Consider the following 18369-nt stretch of genomic DNA (forward strand, 5'->3'; position numbering starts at 1 on the left):
ATATGCAAATGACTGTGCACCTAGAGACCAAGGACAGATGGTAACTCCTGAGAAACCTGATGAAAAGGAGACTTCCGGCTGTGTCCATTGTATACAAGGGTGACAACAGAGAAAACCCCAAGGGACACAGCCAGTTGTCCCAGTGCAGCAGAGCTGACAGCTTGCAAAGACTAGAAAGTAGTCCCACTTGTGTTGCCTCCATTGTCCAGTAAGTGAATAGTTGCTTACAGAATTGAAGCATGTTGCTGAAGTCTTTACTGTATACTTCTTTATTTGCATACTCAATTTAGAGATTGGCCTCTCACTGCATTTACCAGGAGGATCCTGATGTAGTTGGCTCAAGTGATCCTCATGCCTCAGCCTCCCCAGTAACTGGGACTCTGGGCCTGCACCCCTGCTCCCAGCTCCCTTCATGTAGCTTTACGGATGAGAAAATGGAGGTGTGAGAAATATCTTGCCATTCTGCAATGCCTCATATCTGAAGGCATGATAAACATTCTGAGATAGATCAGACTGTTTATATTACCTAAAGTTTATTTGCATCCAATGACTCTTAGCTATCCTAGCCTGTGAATGCAGTCCTGGCTTCTGATGGTGCCAGGGAAGTGAGTGTTGTGCCTAGGTTGCAGGACCCCCACCAAGAAGACCACCGAGAGTCAACTTTACAGCTGTTTTGAGGTTTTATTTAGGCGGGCTGCAGCTCGGGCCTCATCCTACACTCTGACACAGCGGAGCCTAGGAGGAGAGCCCCAAGTTAAGGATTTGCAGGTCTTCTAAAGGCATACAACCAGGTGGATTAGCACCACGTATTGCTCTGCTCTGAAACGAGCAACAAATGGTCACTGCCTCAAGTACTTTAACCCTTCAGTGAGCATTCGCATGTTTCCAGTTATTTTCTCCCTCCCTCCCAACTTATCCCATTCTACAAGTTAGAACGAGACACTTCAGCTCAAACATGGCATCTGTCTGGAGCTTATCACCACACATTAAGAGCTACCGATAACTGTTGTCTTAGGACAGAATTCCTTAAGTTACCTTCAGACAGTGTAGTTGAGTGAATGAGAACACAGGGTGATCATGAAAGTTGCCCATCAAATGCCTAGAAAAGCTGGGGTCATCCTCCAATCCCTGCTGTACAAATGCAGTAGGAGGCAATGTCACAGGAGCACCATGGCCTGACCTTTAACAAACAAGTAATTGATTTTATTGTATTGTAAAGATGCTGCACAGAGGGGTTACAGTTACATGAGTAAGGTAATGAGTACATTTCTTGTTGAGCATTGTTACCCCCTCCCTTGTTGTTCTCCCACTATCCTTTTCCTCCTCCACCTCCCTCACTCCTCCCCCCACCCTGAAGTTTTAACATTCATTTCCAATATACTGTCTTGTGGGGATCATTGTTGCAGTGGGTCCTCTGGTGTCCTTGTTTCAATATTTTGTTATTCCCCTTACCCTCCCCAAAGTAGAGAAATGTATATACAAGATTCAGGGTACCAAAATCAAATGCAGTGACAACAGGGGAAGAACATAGAAAGGAAACCAAAAAATCACATTGTACTTTAAAATTACAACAAAGAAACATCACTTTTGCCCATATCTTGGGGTTCATTTCACTTAACACCATCTTATATGGTCATATGTAAATAGCTTGAGAGGTTTTCTGCTCACCTGATAAAATTATCCTAGCTATATAGTAATTATTGCAAGTGAGGGAAACCGTGAGATGTCTTTTTCTTTGGATCTCACTTACTCCACTTAATATGATTTTTCCAGGTCTTTCCGTTTCCTAACAAATGGGGTGGTGACATTCTTTGTAAGCAAAGAATAAAATTCAATTTTATGTACATATATATGTGTGTGTGTGTGCGCACACGTGTGCGTGTGCGTGTGTGTGTGTGTGTACCACATTTCCTTAATCCATTGATCTACTGAGGGGCATCTGGGTTGGTTCCATATTTTAGGTATTATGAATAATGCTGCAATAAAGATAGTTGTGCTGGTAGCTTTACTATGGCCTTGTTTGTGATCACTTGGGTAAATGCCCAGAAGTGGGATCCTCATATATTACCCTGCCCCAGAATGGCCTGGCCTTTTCCAGTATTTTCTGACTCAGTCTTTGTACTGATTCACTGAAGGGGCAACTGAGACTCAGCAGGTAAGAGACTTCACAAGGAAGTGGTTAGACTTTCCTTGTCTATAACAAGTGACTGAGAGAAACTGTTTCAAGGAGGAAAGGTGTGTTTTGGCTGGCTTCCGGCCTCTTCAGTCCAGGCTCGGTTGTGATAGGCTTGTGGTGAGTCAGACATCATAGCATCAGGAGTGAGCAATGACAGAGGCTGCTTTCCTCATGCAGCCAAAGCAGGCTTCCAGTACAGGCAGGGATGGCCAGACATGCCCCCAGTGGCCTATTGTACTAGGACGGAACTGCTAAGGTTTCAGTACCTCCCCCAGCTAGGTCCACAAGCAAAGGACCAAGTCTACATTTCCTACTCAATCACAAACTGATAGAAGCTCTGCAATTCACCTCAGTTGCCTTTCTTCAGCCCTCACGCTGTGTGCATTCTCCCCAGCCATGCTGGAAGCACACAGAAACAAGTACAGACCACCAGTGGTACTGTCTGCACCTTGTCACAGTCCTCACATGCCATAGGGAAGATGTGTTGCCTGCACTTACTCCCAAACCCTAGTCCCTCCTAATTCAGTGGCTGTGCTTAAATTTTGTAAAAGTGTGCATTCAGAGTTTGTTCAAGACCAACTCATGTGAATATCCAGTATAGAAGTAGTGACAAAAACACCTGTGTCTAGGTCCTCAGGATGCTGTGGAAGGACGATCTCAGGCCTGTGCTCTGCCTGGTTCTTCAGGACTTGCTCGAAAATGGCCACCTCAGCCATGCCTACAGACAGGTGCTGACATGCTGACACAGGTGTGGATGTGGTTGGACAGCTTCCTGCAAAGAGAAGAATGACCTGTCAGTGCCCTGGTTGGGGAATATTTGCATCTGTAAATATTCCTGAGTGATGCCAAAGAGGAGCCCCTTCAGTGAGCCCAGGCCTGGCTCTGTGGGACTGGATGGCATCAGTTGCCGTACACACTCAGATCATGAATGGACCAGATCCTTCCTTTAGGACAGAATTTACCTAGGAAAATGTTCTCACTACTGCACAGGCACACATCACAGCTCTTCCCTACTATCCGGAGAGAAACAACCCACAGAAAGGGGTCACAATTTGGAGAATTGACGTTTTTCCTACTTGGATTGTAGGTTTTCACGAGCTCTCATGTGAGTTTCAGTGGGAAACAGAATGGAAACAAAGGGGTCTGCTTTGGACCCAAGAGTTGGTATTTTCTGGCATGATTGGGTTGAGAGAGTCATGAGAATGTGAGGAGAAGAACACTAAGAATTCTTCCTCACCAACTGCTCACACTGCGATGAAGAAATTTGCACCAATTGCAGGTGGTACTTGGATTGCCTGTCTTCCCTGTGTGAACCCCCTGGAAGGATCAGTAAAATGCCAGGTAAAAAGTCCTGACCAGCCTGGTACTGGTGGCTTTGCTTCCTTCTGAAATTCTCGCTATCCAGGTGGTTGAGCTCTCAAGACTCCATTTGAACCCTGTGCCTGCAGGGAAGTCCAGGAGACTGTTATTTCCAAATCAACACCAAAAGAGCCATATGTGGAGCTGTATTGAAGTGATAGAGAGCACTAACCTAACCTTCAGTACATAGGCTTAGAGACAGTGCCCAGACCCTGAGATCAAGGCCCAGAATGATCACAGAAGAAAAGGCCTGAATGACAAACTTGTTTCCACAAAAGTTATTGAGTCCATTCTGCTATCCAGGGGCCAAATATGTCAAGAGTAGATGGCAGCAAAGTTGGAAACACAGTTCACAATGGCCTGCAGTGTGATGGACATTTGGATGTCACTGAGTGACCACATTGATCCACCGCTGCAAGGAAGGAAGCTGGGTGCACAGTGAGGCCATGTCTGTAGAAGGTGGGCCAGCCTCCCCACCTGCTCCCCACCATGCGCTGTCTAAAATGAGGCTTACTCTTGTCTTTTTGCAATCTGCTAACCTGGCTTGAGGAGAAAGGACCTGGCTTCCAGAAAACAGACATTTAAGCTTCCATTTCAAATCTTGATCCCTGGAGAATGTACCAAATAGAGGTGTCACCGAGGTCATTTTCCAGAATGAGCAAGATCTGTTTGTGCAGAAGTTCTCGGGGCAGGTCTCTGAGAAGGGACTGGCTGCAGAAAGGAAGCATGTCCTGCACTGCCTGGTGCTGGCAGAGGGCGTCTAGAGCTGCTGCTGTTTGGAGAAGTAGGAGAGGAAGCGGTGGGCACCGCCAGCACTGCATCACAGTTGGATGTTCTCAGCTGCTTGCCTCCATTCTTTCCATTAAACATGTTGGAGAAAGAGGATGAGGATCTTGTTTTTTTAATCCAGCTAGACAAGCTATGTCTTAACTAATTGAAGAGTTAAGTCCGTTAATGTTGAGAGATAGGACTGAGAGGTATTTGGGAGTTCCTGCCATGTAATCCACCTTCTTGGGGGCTGCAGCTACTGGGTTCCTCCTATGGTTCTTGGATTCTCAGTTTGGGTGCGGTTTCTTGGCCTTTATTGTGGTCTTGTTGGTTTTCTATGTGTAGGACATCTTTCAGAATTTTTTGTAGGGGTGGTTTGGTGGAGATATATTGTTTCAATTTTTCTTTGCTATGGAAGGTTTTTATTTGGCCTTCAGTTATGAAGGAGAGTTTAGCTGCGTACAGTATTCTTGGTTGATAGTTGTTTGTCTTTAGGGCATGGCATACATCATTCCAGGCTCTTCTTGCTTTGATTGTCTCTGCTAAGAAATCTGAGGTGATTCCAATTGGTTTCCCTTTATAGGTGATTAATCTTTTTTCCTTGACAGCTTTAAGGATCTTTTCCTTGGTCTGAATTGATCCTGTGTGGATTATACTGTGACGGTTGGATGTCCTATACTGGTCTGGTCTATTTGGGGTTCTAAAAGCTTCTTGTATCTGAATAGGCCTATCTTTTTGCATGTTTGGGAAGTTCTCTGCTAGGATCCTGTTAAACAAATTTCCTAGACCATTAACTTCTGTTTCTAGATGCTCCTCTACACCCATTATCCTCAATTAGGCCTTCTGATGGTGTCTTCCAAGTGTTGGATAGATCTATCATATTTCTTGGACTTGTCTTGGATGGTTGTATGTTCTTTCTCTATAATATTAGGCTGTCTTCAATCCCCGAGATTCGATCTTCTGCATGGTCTAACCTGCTGTCAAGACTTTCTACTTTGTTTTTTATTTCTTTTCCTTCTAATTGGTCAGCTTTGATGGCTTCAAATTCTTTGTTGAAGCTTTGTTTTAGATCTTGTATGAGCTTCTTTATTTCCTTAATTTGGTGTTCAGTGTTTGTTCTCAAATCACTTAGTTGATTGGTTATGGTTTCCTTGGACTCCCATTCCTTCTGTTGGGTTCCATTCAGCATTCCCTTTGTGGTCTCCCTGACTTCCTTCAGCTCTTTGTTAGTGGATTCCATGAATGCCTTTAGTGTTCTTTGTGTATTCTCATCCTGCTCTCTCAATTCCTGTATTTCTCTTTGCTTAGCTTCCTCACGTTCAGGCCATTTCTGTAGTTCTCTTTGAGTGTTCTCAGCCTGCTCACGCCATTCCTGCCTTTCTCTTTGAGTGTTCTCACTGCTCTCGCAAATCCTGTATCAGTTTTTGAGTAGCTTCCTCACGCTCATGATATTCCTGTATAAACCTTTGGTTTGCCTCCTCTCTCTCCCTATCACGCTCATACAGAGTCCTTTGTATGTTTTCAATCTTTTCATTTACCATGTTTGCCAGCAGTGTTTATAGAGCTATTTGGGAACTCTCCTCTGGATTATTCATTATCTGTTCTGTCCCCTGATTATCATGAGTGGGAGTTGAGATACCCGGACTTGCCATTTTCCTTGTGTTTTTCTGGCTTACTCTGCCCATTTGGGATGAAAATAACACCAGTTTTGTGCTAGAACACTATCCTAAGGCAAGCATCAACCAAAGTCTGTATTTGCACAGTCAATAGTCTGCAGATACAGTCTAGTTCGACAGATACATCTATTCAGCATCAAACAACTATATATTAATGGGCTACGAAGAATGGGCAAAGAAGAATTTGGCAAACCAGAAATTATTAGGTTTAGGGAGAGGTGTGGGTAAAAATAGGAGTAGAGAAATATGGGAAGGCACAGGGAGAGTTAACAGTCCTACTCTCAAAGCAGGAAATACGTTGGATAGGATGAAAGAAGAGAGAGAGGGGAAAAAAGAAGAAAGAGAAAGGGGGAAAAAAGAGACCCAAAAAAATAGACAAGTAAAAATTAAAAATTAAACATAGCAATGCTTAAAAATTATACATATTTGAAAATGAAATATTCAGAGAAGATTGTGGATATGATGAGAAAAGGGGAGGGATATAAAGGAGATGTGACAAACTTAAAAATAAAACTACTTAAAATATTGTGTAAGTATAGAGAGGTAGTACGGCTATTAAGAAATTTAAGTCTAAGAGGTTTTGAATTGAGTAATAAATTTCTGGATTAAGTGTGTACCTCCCCCACAGCATAACCCGTGCTTTCACTGTATTTGATGTCGGTATAATTTGTGGAGGGGAAGGGGAAAACCAAGTCGTTTAAATAGGGATAGAGGTGGACCCATCGCAACAATGAGAAGTACAAGTCGTTATGTCAAAAACGAACTTTACAACTTTGGTGGGGGGGGCAGGGAGGATTGGGGGGGGCAGGGGGAGGATGGGAAGGGATGGGAAGGGGAAACAAAGGAGGAGGCTACAATGCTTGATAAGAAATGTACTCATTATCTTGCCCATGTAATTGTAACCCCTCTGTACAGTATTTTCACAATAAAAAAAAAAAGAGAGAGGATGAGTATGCTGCTGCCAGCTGTGGGAGTGAGATTTGGGAATGGGGCCCTGGAGGTGGGGCAAGGCAAGTACTTCCCATGGTGGAGCTGAATTGATTGTGCCACACTCCTGGTTCCCTTAGTTCTTCCCCACCGGCCTGGGAGGTGGAGCATTGTCATTGGTATACTAGCTTTGGGAAATTTAAAAAGATTGAGTCTATAGTAGTATAAAATAATAAGAACAAGTGCATCACATCATTTGTCATAGGCCGGGATTCTACCTGCAGCCCTTACACAGTGGTCACTTCCTCAGAGCAGGCAGGGAGCCAGGCATTGTGACATCAGAATAGAGGGCAGGATCGGCGCCATGGTCAGCAGGATCAGTAGCATGGTCCTGGCGGTGGTGGCAGACACCGTGTTGGAGGGTTTCCTCAGGTGCTTCTGCTGGGTGGCCGAAAACTCTGGCAGGAAACTCTGGCCTCCATGTCCTGTGAAAAAGCCCGCACATGACTCTTAAGTTGGGCTGAAGCCAGTCTTCTTGGCCTACATGTGTGAACAATACCAATGAGTATAAATTACCATCCTCAGAGCTGACTGTGACATCTTGAGCTAGGTAGACAATAGCACCAAGGAGAGGTAGCAGACTGGGCAGGGCGCACCTAGGAATCTATAGAAGGACGCCAAGGGTTTCCCTCCCCTGCCAGGATTCCCCTTGGTGGAGGCGCTTCCTGTCCACTTCCCTGTGGCTTGAAAAGTGAAGGCCTCCCATCTCCATATGTCTCCACACCAACAAACTCCACATCCAAGCTTCAGCCCCTCTCTAACTACTCTCCACATGCTCCATGGCCCCAGAATAATCTCAGCCCTAGGAGCTCAGTAGCACTCATTTCCTGCCAGTAGCCTGATCCTGAGTGCCCTTTCTACTTCTTCCTCAGTGAACATGGTGCAGAAATCAGTACCTCTCCATGTCCTCACCCCTCAACGAATGAGCCCAGAGATTGGCCTCAAATCCTGTTGGACATTGAACAAACAGCCCATTCTTTTCAGCGTCCCACCTTTCACCCATCCTCTCATTAGCACACAAACATTGTGGCAGGCGGCAGAGTTGAATTCACCATCTCACTCCAATGCATGCATTTGAGGACATACACGGATGAACATAGAGGTGTGCCACTGTGTCTTTGTGGATGAATGTGTATCCGTGTTGTGTCCATGAATGTATGTGAGGTCATGTGTGTACCTCTCTCAATAGGTGTGTTGAACATTGGAGTCTCATGCGTAGGCTTCCAAATAGAGAAGACCTCGTCTGTGTCTACACTTGTGAAATTCCCACCCCCATGTGAAGCTCAGATCTTGCATTTCCTTTTTGTTTCTTTTGTTCATTGTTGTCTTACATGGATTGAAGCAGAATCTCTTGCCTAGGTCAAACTAGCCTTGAACTTGGTATCCTCCTCCAGGAGGCTCCCACTGCAGGAATAAGTGGCCTAGACAAGGACAACTGGTTGGCAGTTTATTCTCTGTCTAGACACCATGTGCAGGGGCTGAACATCTACAAGAGTGCAGTGAAAAAGACTGACACCAGCTGTAGGGTTCCCAAGCCTTGGATGGACACAGAGTCCTTTCAGTGTATGATATCCTCAAGCAGGTGCTGGGTGGAAGCCCTAGGAGTGAGTGGGTGACTGGAGGAGGCAGGCAAGCACAGGCACTTGTACATGGGGAGACAAACTGGAAGGAGGGATCGGGTGTGAACCCAGTAAGTGGTCCTCATTACCACGACATTAACTGGACAGAGGACAGAGGTTGGTTGGTTATCTATGTGGAGTGTGCCTAGTTTTGCTCCTGACTTGTCACGGGGCCCAGCCAGCACCCAGGGGCCATTTGCAGAGGTCTGGTCTGAGGCTGAGGCTCAGCAGAGGGGCCCCCTATTGATGCTGTCATCTCCAGAGGTGTCACAAAGCACCAGGCAGTATTTAGGGATGCTGTGCGGCTGAGCCAGCTGAGTTGTATGGAAAGCTGAGGGGCAGCAGGATGTTCTCCTGCTGCCCACTATTCCGCAGAACAACTCCACTGGAAGCCTTTGAAATAATTAGAAGGCGATGGGTCATCCCCTGTCCCGGTCGCCTGAGCAGAACACCTTACATCCCACAGGTGAATCAAGGAGGAGGGAGGGTGTGGAGGAAGAGTGAGTCCCCTCACCTACTACCTTCTGGCGGCCTCAGATCCCATGTGTGTTTGACATTCTGGAGTGGGGTGTGTATACGTGTGTGTGTGTGTGTGTGTGTGTGTGTGCGCGCACCCCAGACTATTTTCATTGTATGGCCCAGAGACATTTGCTGTTTTGCTGCTGTTTCCATGTTTGAACTCTGTCTCATTTCTTCACAGCAATTACAGTGGGTGTTAGCCCCCACCCTTCCTGATCCCTGCAAGGCAGGATACCTGCAGGGAGGCAAAGTGAAGAAGCTAGTAGACCACTTAGTGCCTGCCCTGCTCTTCGGAGCTGCCGTGTTTATTCCTGTTTATCTGGGGGCATATAGTACTTTCAGGACTGCCCATCACGTATTGAAGCTGCTGTATAAAAGGTAAGCGCCACCTCTGATCCTTGGGACGGGCCCACTGGCTAGGCCTTGGCATGTGCTGCACTAATGCGGATCTGCTTGGATCCTGGCTACTGGCATGCTAGGACCAACATCCTCGCTGCCTGAGGCTGGAGCAGTGGGATGGGCCCTGAACAGGCCTGTCCACATTATGACCTTACACCCCGGGGAGCGAGGGCTGTGGGCAGAGCTGGGAGAAGCCCCTTCCCTCATGAAGGCCCCCTTCTCTACATCGAGGCCTCACATGGCTGAGACCGCAAGCAAACTATTTTCCAACTTCACAATGGTGGTATATGTTCCATCTAGGGGTCCTGAACTACCTGAACCTCACTAGGAAGCCCAAGGGAAACGCTGACAGCCCCGTTGCCCGTTCAGGTGTATGGGAGGAAGCTAGTGGGCTCATCAGCTTGTGTGGGGACCCATTTCAAGACACTTGGAACCACTCAGTGAAAAGAACAGGGAAATCCTTGTCATCCTGAGCTCCATCCTGTGCTCAGGAAAACCACTGGGACTGTAGACATCATGTGCAGACACAGTATGTTTGACATTCTCATGGTGTCCCCTAGATACAGCCATTCCCGTGACAATGAGAAGAAGGAAGGCGCGCAGGAGCACCTGCAGCAGTGAGTGTGCCTGGGGGAGGAGGGAAGGCATGTGTCTTCAGAGTGGGTGCAGTGGAGAGCTGGCCTTGGAGAGGCCTGGGCAAAGGAAATGGCAGCCATTCCTGAAGGAAGACTCAAATCCAGGTAGAAATGTGTCCATGTAGGGAGTTAGTCTGGCTTGTTCTGTGCCTGAGGAGGGTGGAAGAAGCTTCTGGCACCATGACCAGGCAGTCCCACGTGCCTGCCCTGGGAAACCTCAGGACCACACAGAACGGGGAGGCCTACAGTGTGTCATCATGGACAATCCTCCAGGATTCCAGGGGCCTCCGTGAGTGCACAAGGGCCAGGATGTGCCCTGGTTGAGAGTCAGGCGAAGACCATTCACACATGGCTCTAGGTCATAGAGGGCACTAGATGCTACCTGAGTGACGGCATTCTGGGTTCTCGAGACACTATGCATGAGGACAAAGCATCCCAGGGATGACTGTTTGGGGGCATGCCCAGGGACACTAGGAGGTGGTGTGGGTGGGGTGGGTTTCACTGTGATGTAGGTGGAGTAGCATCCCTTGTGTAGACAATGTCTGCAGTGCAGCCAGGTTACCAGGTCTGCCATGGGGTATAGGCAGGAGTAGGCCCAGGAGCCCAGCTCCCACAGCTGTGCTTGAGAGGGTTCTGAGAGGAGGAGAGGCCCAGCCTCTGACTCTGCTGCTTCCCCCACTACATCTAGAGCCTTTTTTATATTGGACTCGTGGATGAGGGTATACCCAGAGTGTTGCACTGAAGCACCGGACACGTCCTGCCTGCAAGACCTGGGAACCTATTCACACTGTGTCTCTGTGGAGGAGCAGCAGGCCCATCTTCTGCTCAGCCAGCTGGAGCACATGCATCTGAAGGAGCCAGAGCTGGAGGGTGAGTAGCATGGGCTGGCAAAGGACAGAACAGGTGGGGGATTCCAAGCTTTCTCCACCTGAAGGCAGCTCCCAGCCTACCATGGTGCCCTCATCAGGACAGTCCAGGAGCCTGGATGGCTTGGCATGAAACCTGTCCTTGCTAGGCTTCCTGGGGTTGAGTCCAGGAACAGGAGCTTCCTAGGCAGGCAGGAGTGTCATTTATTTAGGAATGACTGAGGGGAGGGCAGTGCTGTAGGAGATCTTTTCTTGCAGCTGTTCCACCAACTGCACGGCAGTTGGCATCTAAACAACTGGATCCAACACCCTGCGTAGAAGCAGGACTACCATGTCAGTCAGAGCTGGAACTAGCTGCAGCCTCAGAGGCCTCTTCAGCTCCAGGAGCTGCAGTGGAGCTCCAGCAAGAATCCCAGGCTGAGAGATGTTGTGACTCGCCTGCACCATCATTCACTGAAATCAAGCCACCTGCAGGTCAGCCAATGGCCCACAGCCTTGCACTGTCACCAGCACCAAGTCTGGATCTTGGTCTGCAACATGATCCACATCCCCTATCAGGGGAAGAAAAAGTGGCTGCTCCCCCAGTGGCAGAGGAACTTAGTCCACTGGCTTTAGGGCCAGTGACTGATGAGGGGATATCAGTGCCCACTCCTGAACCCCAGGTGTCTGAAAGCCAGGCTGACCCACTTCTTCCACCTAGCCAAGGAGAAGCATATGCAGTTCAACCAGAGGCCTCAAAGCCCACTGCAGGGAACAGCTCAGGGCCAGAGCTAGAGGCTGCAGGAGAGGAAAGATGGGAGTCTACTCTCCTTATACCTGGGGAGCAAGTGGAATCTTGCCCGCTTGCTGGAGAGGCTGGCTGCCTTGAGCCTGTTGCTGAGCAGCCAGAGCCACCCGCACAGGAGCCTCTGCCGCCCAACCCGGATGTAGCACCCGTCCCATCTGCACAGCTGGACGCTGACGCAGGCTTAGGAGGGGACTCTGATCCAGTTACTCATTTGCACGAAGTAGCTGATCTCCATGAAGTAGCTGAAGACACCAATGGTGTTCTGACAAATGGTGTTGCCAAGCAAGAGCCTGCTTGCAAGGAAGACAGGCCAGCTGAATCAGATAGTGACTCAGATCCCTGGCAGTGTTTTGACATGGGGGATGTGCAGATTTCCTCCAGGGAGTCAGACCATAAAAAGGAAACAGCTCACATGCTAGAGCGGTTGCCCGACCTGAAGGTGAAGCAGTTGTCCCTCATGGCGGTGGTGAGTAGCTTGGCAGGGCGGGCATGCGGGCTTTCCTTTGCACCTCTACTGCCACACCTGCCTCAGGGCAGAGTCACGCTGACCCTTTGTTTCCTCTCTGCAGAAGCTGTTCAAAGGGCTGATCCCTGAGCAATGCTTGAGCTATATATATTATCAACCGGACCAGGAGGAGGGTCTGGAGCACCTGGCACCCACTGTGCTGGCCATCCTGGAGCACTGTGAAAAATTGCACACCTGTGTGATCAGCACATGCCTCGGGGACCACAGCACAGAGGCAGCAGAGAGGGCCCAGGTGTTGGAGCACTGGATAGACGTAGCTTTGGTATGCGCAGGATACCCTTCTGCTCTTTCCCACACTCACCAGGTGCTGCCTGCCCACTCACAGCCACTGCCTGAACCCTCAAGCCCTCCTTGTGCTCTGCCCTGGCTTGCACTGTGTGCACTCCTGCTCTGCTTCCACTGCCATTCCACCCTCTCCCCTATGCTCTCCGCATTCAGCCCAGGAACAAAGGCTCAGCCCCAGGGCCAAAGCAGGATCACAAGGAGCTCCCTCCACAGCTCACCTCACCCCTTCCTCACCCGTAGGAGTGCCACCTTCTGAAGAACAGCTGCACCCTCGTCTCCATCACGTGTGCTCTGCAGAGCAGCCAGCTCCAAGGCCTGAAGAAGACGTGGGGGTTGGTTGGCAGGTGGGTGCACCTTTGTCCTGGGCAACCCTTGCTTCCTCGGCCTAGCGTCCCTCATCTGGGAGCCCAGTGGCAATTCCCCATGGCAGGGACTGCGGCTCTGCCCAACTCAGACACCTATGACCTTGCTTAGGATTTGCCTGTGTGGTTGGGATTCCTTTTGTGCCATACTTTTTCCTTCGGACACAACAAACCCACATCTGTCTATGCAGTGCTCTTCCAAACAAAACCACACTGGAAATTGGGGTGAAACTGGAGGTTTCCCCTCAAGACTTGGCTCCAAACCATGTGACCTTAGGATCACAGTGGATCTCCTTGCACAGCTCTGTTCCCATTAGGATGAAGTCCTGCCCCCAAATGGGCAATGCATTCACACTCCTCCCCTCTCTCGCCCTCTCCCATCTGTCACCTTGTCTCTGCCCCTCCTCCAGGGAGAGTCTAAAGACGTTCCAGGAGCTGAAGAAGATGTATTGCCACGAGCAGGTGTACAAGGTGGTATGAGCCCCGGAATAACTTTTGGTCCAGGGAGGGAGGGCGAGGATTTGCTTTCTGATGGAATTCTAGGAGAGTATCCAACAGAGCTTGTCTAGAAGCATCCATCATGGGCTTGGGGATAGGATAGATTGTATGGGGAACAGGAGGCCCCTGGGGACCCAATGGAGTGAGTGGAAGAGGAGGCAAGCTGGGTGCCTGAGGAGGTTGGAGGAAGTGGTAGGATTGGGGATGTCCACTTTCCTGTCAAGCTTCCTCCTGAGTGTGGCCTGTGATGAGGCTGCCTCTCTACAACCTGCCTGCCTGGCACCGCCAAGCCAGGCCCTGGCTTGGTTTCTGTGTGGCCTTCCCATCCCAGGAGGGAAGCCTTGCCAGTCACGTGGGTCAGCGGGTTCCTCCAGACCAGGCAGCCACAGAAACATCTTTTAGGGCACGCAAATGTCCACATCCACCCTGGAGACAGGCCCTGCCAGGCTCTCTAGCCTGCCCAGGGCTACAGTGCTGATGGTCACAAGGAGCCTGAGATCTAAAGGCCCAAGCCAAAGCTGTCACACCCCATGGAAAGAAGGGACTCTGGAAGATTGAATGGTTAGAGAATGAAAGCTTTTTACTCCCATGCTCAATGCTGCCAGAGGCAAGAGGCCAAACACATGACCCTCTGGAAGAAACTCAAGAGAGGCCTCAGGAAGCCTCAGCAACTGGTGAGTAGTGTGCGAGCCTGAGACCAGGGGCTTCCTAGAAGGAGTTGAGGGGCTTCCCCCAACACAACCGACCAGTTGGCCCACTCCCTTATTGCCCCAGATGGCATGTTGCAGGAATGCATTGCAGCCACCACAGTAAGGAATGCAAGAGCACAGGAACAGGTGAAGGGCAGGGCCACAGACCTTGCATGGGTGTCAAGTGTCAGCCCTGGAGGGGACCAGGCCAGATGGATTTCCCCACTCAGGCCTGTGTCTTTGGTATGGGGTAGAGGGTGGATCATTGAGGAGTGAACCTGTCTTCTCCAAGTTCTGCTAGGCACATGGCTTCACGGGGCTGGGTTAAGTCTGGGTTTCTTGGGAGAAGCTTAAGAAGACCCTTCTGATCTTTTTCCACCCAATGCCACAGGAGTATCCCGAGGGCACAGTCCCTTACCTGGGCACCATCCTCACTCACCTGGCCTCACTGCACAAAGACAAACATTCAAAAGATGTGAGTGAACAGGGGCCCAGCCCTGGGAAAGCAGAGTGGGGACAAAGAGCCTCATGCTGCCCCTTGACCTCCAGCAAGAGCCCGTGTCCTCCCCAGCCCCAGAGTCCCACAGCAATGCTACTTCTGATGCCCTATGCCCCCAGACCTCAGTGCTGCTGATGACATTTGGCCATGTCTCAGAGGGAGGTCAGTGAGGGTGGCAGTGTGACAGCAGGTGCTCAAGCTGACATAGCATGTGGGAATAGCATGGCCTTGTCACTGGAAGCCTCAAGTCTCTGCCATGTGCACAGAGAGTTGAGCAGTGAGCTCCCTGTCCTCAGGACCTAGGCCTCCCTGCCCTAAACTGAGAGCAATCCTAGTCCAGCTGTGCACCCAGCCTGCCCTCTGCTGGAAGGACTTGGTAGGGCGCCAAGTGGAAACAGCATTTTCTTAGCACATATTCTTTGCTTTGCAGGGCTCCTGGCTGAATATTAAAAGGCGAAGAGAGGTGAGAAAATGACACCTTCCTCTGCAGGCAGCCAGCTGTGCGGGTCCCTTAGGTCCTTCCTTCCCTCTGATGTGGATGGTCACATCACTTGTCCTCCAGAGGTCAGGAGATGGGGCCTTGAGCTGGGGATCTAGGACAGCGTGCTGGGGTTGGGCACTGGATCTCAGTAGAGAAAGGCGAGTGTGTTGGGGAGAGACAAGAGTGAAGCCAAGTGAAGACCCGAAGTCAGCTGCCTGGCCTACCTTGCCCTGGTCCAGGTCCATCACCACTGTGTCCTTTCTCTCAACCAGGAATTCAAGGTGATGGCACTAATGAAAGAACTACAGGGCTCATGTCAGGAGCTCCAGGTGGTTCCTGACATGAACTTCGTATCTTGGTTTAACAACATGAACCGCCTAAATGAGTTGGAAAGGTGAGCTGGGGTAGGCAGTGGGGGCAACAAACATGGGAATCCCCAGCACCAGTCCATGAGAGCCTGTTGTCTGAGTCAGCCTCCCACCAGACCTGTTGAAGGAAGGGTGTATGAGCTCCTGAGTCCCCAGGGCCCCTGGGAGGGAACCCCCAGGGTGGAGCCTGCTGTCCAACCAGCTACTTCTTGTCTTAGCTCCAAGCTATCCAGGGAGCTGGAGCCTCCCCGCCGGGTACTTGTCCTGAGCTGGAACAACAAGAGGAGCCCTCCCCTGAGGAAGCGCTCAGGAAAGTAAGTACATAGGCTTGCAGGGCCAGGGACTCCCCAGGGACTGGGTGGTGGGACAGGCAGCCCAATGAGCTGGGGCTGCCCTCCCACCTCCTGCCACACAGCCCCTTGTGTCTGGCTGGTGTGGCCTGAGCTCTGCCCACCTCACTTTCTTCATTGGGGTCCCATGGTGGACCTCACTCAGAAGATTGGGCAAATGGCTACTTGGATGTGAGCAGAATAAGGAAGGCCGCCTCAGGCCTAGGGGCAGTGGGTGTGGACAGCCCTGTGTGCTCAGAGAAGCCCTGGAATTAAGGCAGTCCCTCTATTCAGTTCCCAGGCCTCAAGCAGAGAGCCCAGCAGCAATAGCAGCAGCTCCCAGTTGGAGACCTGTGAGCAGCTCAGCAGTGGGATTGGCAGCCATACACCCAGCGTGCACTGGGGCTGCTCACCCAAGCCTTGTGCACACTTGCACAAGGAGGAGAGAAGATTTGGGCATCTTGCCTTTCCTGAGCCCCCAGATCTCCCGCTGAGCTGGGCATGGGGCTCTATCCTAGGCTGCCCTTTCATCAGCCACAATTTTGGCTGATTTCCAGTAAAAGATTAAATTGAAACACTAATAGTCTGTTTATATAATTTCTCAGCAATAACATGGTTTTTGTGAGTGCTTTTCTTTCTTTGCCTTAGTTAATGGCAGAGACTTCTACATATCCTACTTGAAGATGAAATCTTTTCAGGCTTGGAGGTCATTTTTTGCAGAATGAGGAAGAACAGGTCCCGCTCGGGGCTAGGTTTGGAAGTGTTCTCACGGTTCTTGTGGCCCATTCCACAAGCCTTGAAATCTGAGTGTTGAAACGTCTCCTGTGCAACAGCCTTGATCTTGGCTTCTGTGCAGGCAGGGAATCCACTCTCAATGTGCTGGGAGGGACTGGAGTCACCATGCACAACTGCAGGACCCTGGAGGAAAATCAAAGTGAGGCCACACCAGACCCAGGGCAGTGCTCCAGGGAGGGAGACCCTGAGCTGCACAAAGAGCTAAACACAGTCACACCAAAATCACAGTTCTTCCAAAGCAAGTACCTGCCTAAATCCCTAAGTACACTGAGGAAGGGAAACATGGAAATGACGTGACATCACAGAACATAATCAGTCAAATGCCAGAGCCCTAGGTAATATAAATCCTCTTCACCCATCATTTCACTGAGATCAAATAATTCTTCTATAGTTGCCCTCCTGGGCACTTATTCCGGTTACTGGAAGAAGACTTGTCAGCTTTGTTCCATTAGACAGTTGAAGATAGCAGCCATGGCAAGAGCATTTCACCTTTATTTTTCCTTCACTATCCCCAAGTTTCAGTGGACAAAATGCCCAGCAGGCCAAGCAGACAAACATGACCAGCAAGGAACTTAGGGGCTGTGCACCTAGAATCCTTCATAGAACATGTCCTGTAGAGGTCACGAGATTGTTACCCAGGTTTTTGTGGTTTTAATTGTTACAGAAATGTTTGTGGTTTATGCACTTGCAAAATAACTGCTAAGGTTCACTTCTCTACACCAGCTTGCTTGCACCTACTCTTAACAGAATGCATGTTTTGCCTTTATAAACATTGAGCTACCTGAGTTTGGGGCTGCTTACTCCCAAGTTGAGTTAGCACCAGTCTGTCCATCCAATAAACTCCAGCTTTTAAAGATAGTGTTCAGCATCACTGAGTTTGCCCAGCGGGTCAGTCCACCTCCACCTGACCCCCTTTGTGTTTAAAACCGTGTGAAAACAAGAGCCCCAGAATTGATTCCCCAGGCTGGAGTCAAAACTGCAGTTCTCTCAATCTGACATCTTAGTGAAGTAGGGATGCTGGGTCTAACCAGTGCCATCATGGCCACATAGTGGATAGCATACTGGGTTTAACTGGGGCCATCTTGACTTCCAGGTGAAGGAAGAGGAATTCCCACTCCCCCCCCCCCCCCCCCAGGTGCTGGGCATGCCTGAATTGGGAGAGGCAGGGGTAGGGACTTGGATGATGTGTTACTGGACCGTGCTCTGAACTTTCCTGTGCCCTGTCCCCTGACGTGACACTATTTTAGGGCAGACAGCTCAGAAGCCTTTAAGCCAGGCCTCGTGCTGTGTCCACATCCTGACTCTCCTCTGATCAACATGGCCTCCATTGTGGTTCATATGGGTTGTTGGTATGGTTTTTCTGCTCTTTATTTCTTCTCTGGTCTCCCGACTTAGTTTTCTAACAGTGTGAAGTGTATTCACAGGACTGCAAGTCTTTGTGACAGGAGTCTGCCTACAGATGCCAACTTTTTAATGAAGACTCCCAATTTGGCCTCTCAAAATGTGGCTTCTCTGCATCTTGCCAAGTGGTTTCACTTTACAACATTAGTCCCTCCTCTTACCTGATCAAGGAACACATCCTCCCTCTGTCATTTCTTTCCAAAAAGATACTGGTAGGAAAGAAACTCATTTAAGTCCTGCCTGTATCCTCATTGCAGACAGTGTCTTGTTATGAGTGTCGATGTATGCAAATTGTCCACAAGAGCTAAAATGACCTAGTGTTTAAAGGGGAAAGCAATCAAATCA

General features: G+C 49.6%; 1 protein-coding gene across 1 annotated transcript; it reads left to right on the top strand.

The window, feature by feature from the left end:
* Positions 1-7270: 7270 nt before the first annotated feature.
* LOC122120806 (ral guanine nucleotide dissociation stimulator-like) lies at positions 7271-16378 on the top strand. The gene is made up of 15 exons (XM_042695028.1): positions 7271-7338; positions 8961-9051; positions 9286-9482; positions 10064-10120; positions 10827-11008; positions 11263-12257; positions 12361-12579; positions 12843-12946; positions 13375-13435; positions 14068-14136; positions 14543-14626; positions 15081-15113; positions 15404-15525; positions 15718-15813; positions 16123-16378. Exons 1-15 carry the CDS (start codon positions 7271-7273, stop codon positions 16376-16378), a joined length of 2634 nt encoding a protein of 877 aa, XP_042550962.1.
* The last annotated feature ends 1991 nt before the right edge of the window (positions 16379-18369 follow it).

This window comes from Dipodomys spectabilis, unplaced genomic scaffold (assembly GCF_019054845.1).
Source record: "Dipodomys spectabilis isolate Male_0828 unplaced genomic scaffold, ASM1905484v1 ptg000178l, whole genome shotgun sequence".
Classification (NCBI taxonomy): Eukaryota; Metazoa; Chordata; class Mammalia; order Rodentia; family Heteromyidae; genus Dipodomys; species Dipodomys spectabilis.

Bases quoted from the DNA above. Each gene is read 5' to 3' on its own strand.
- LOC122120806 (XM_042695028.1), top strand. From the start codon at position 7,271: ATGGTCAGCAGGATCAGTAGCATGGTCCTGGCGGTGGTGGCAGACACC. The intron at 14,627-15,080 runs GTGAGTGAACAG...TTTGCTTTGCAG, and splicing joins AAGACAAACATTCAAAAGAT to GGCTCCTGGCTGAATATTAA. The intron at 15,814-16,122 runs GTAAGTACATAG...CCCTCTATTCAG, and splicing joins CTGAGGAAGCGCTCAGGAAA to TTCCCAGGCCTCAAGCAGAG.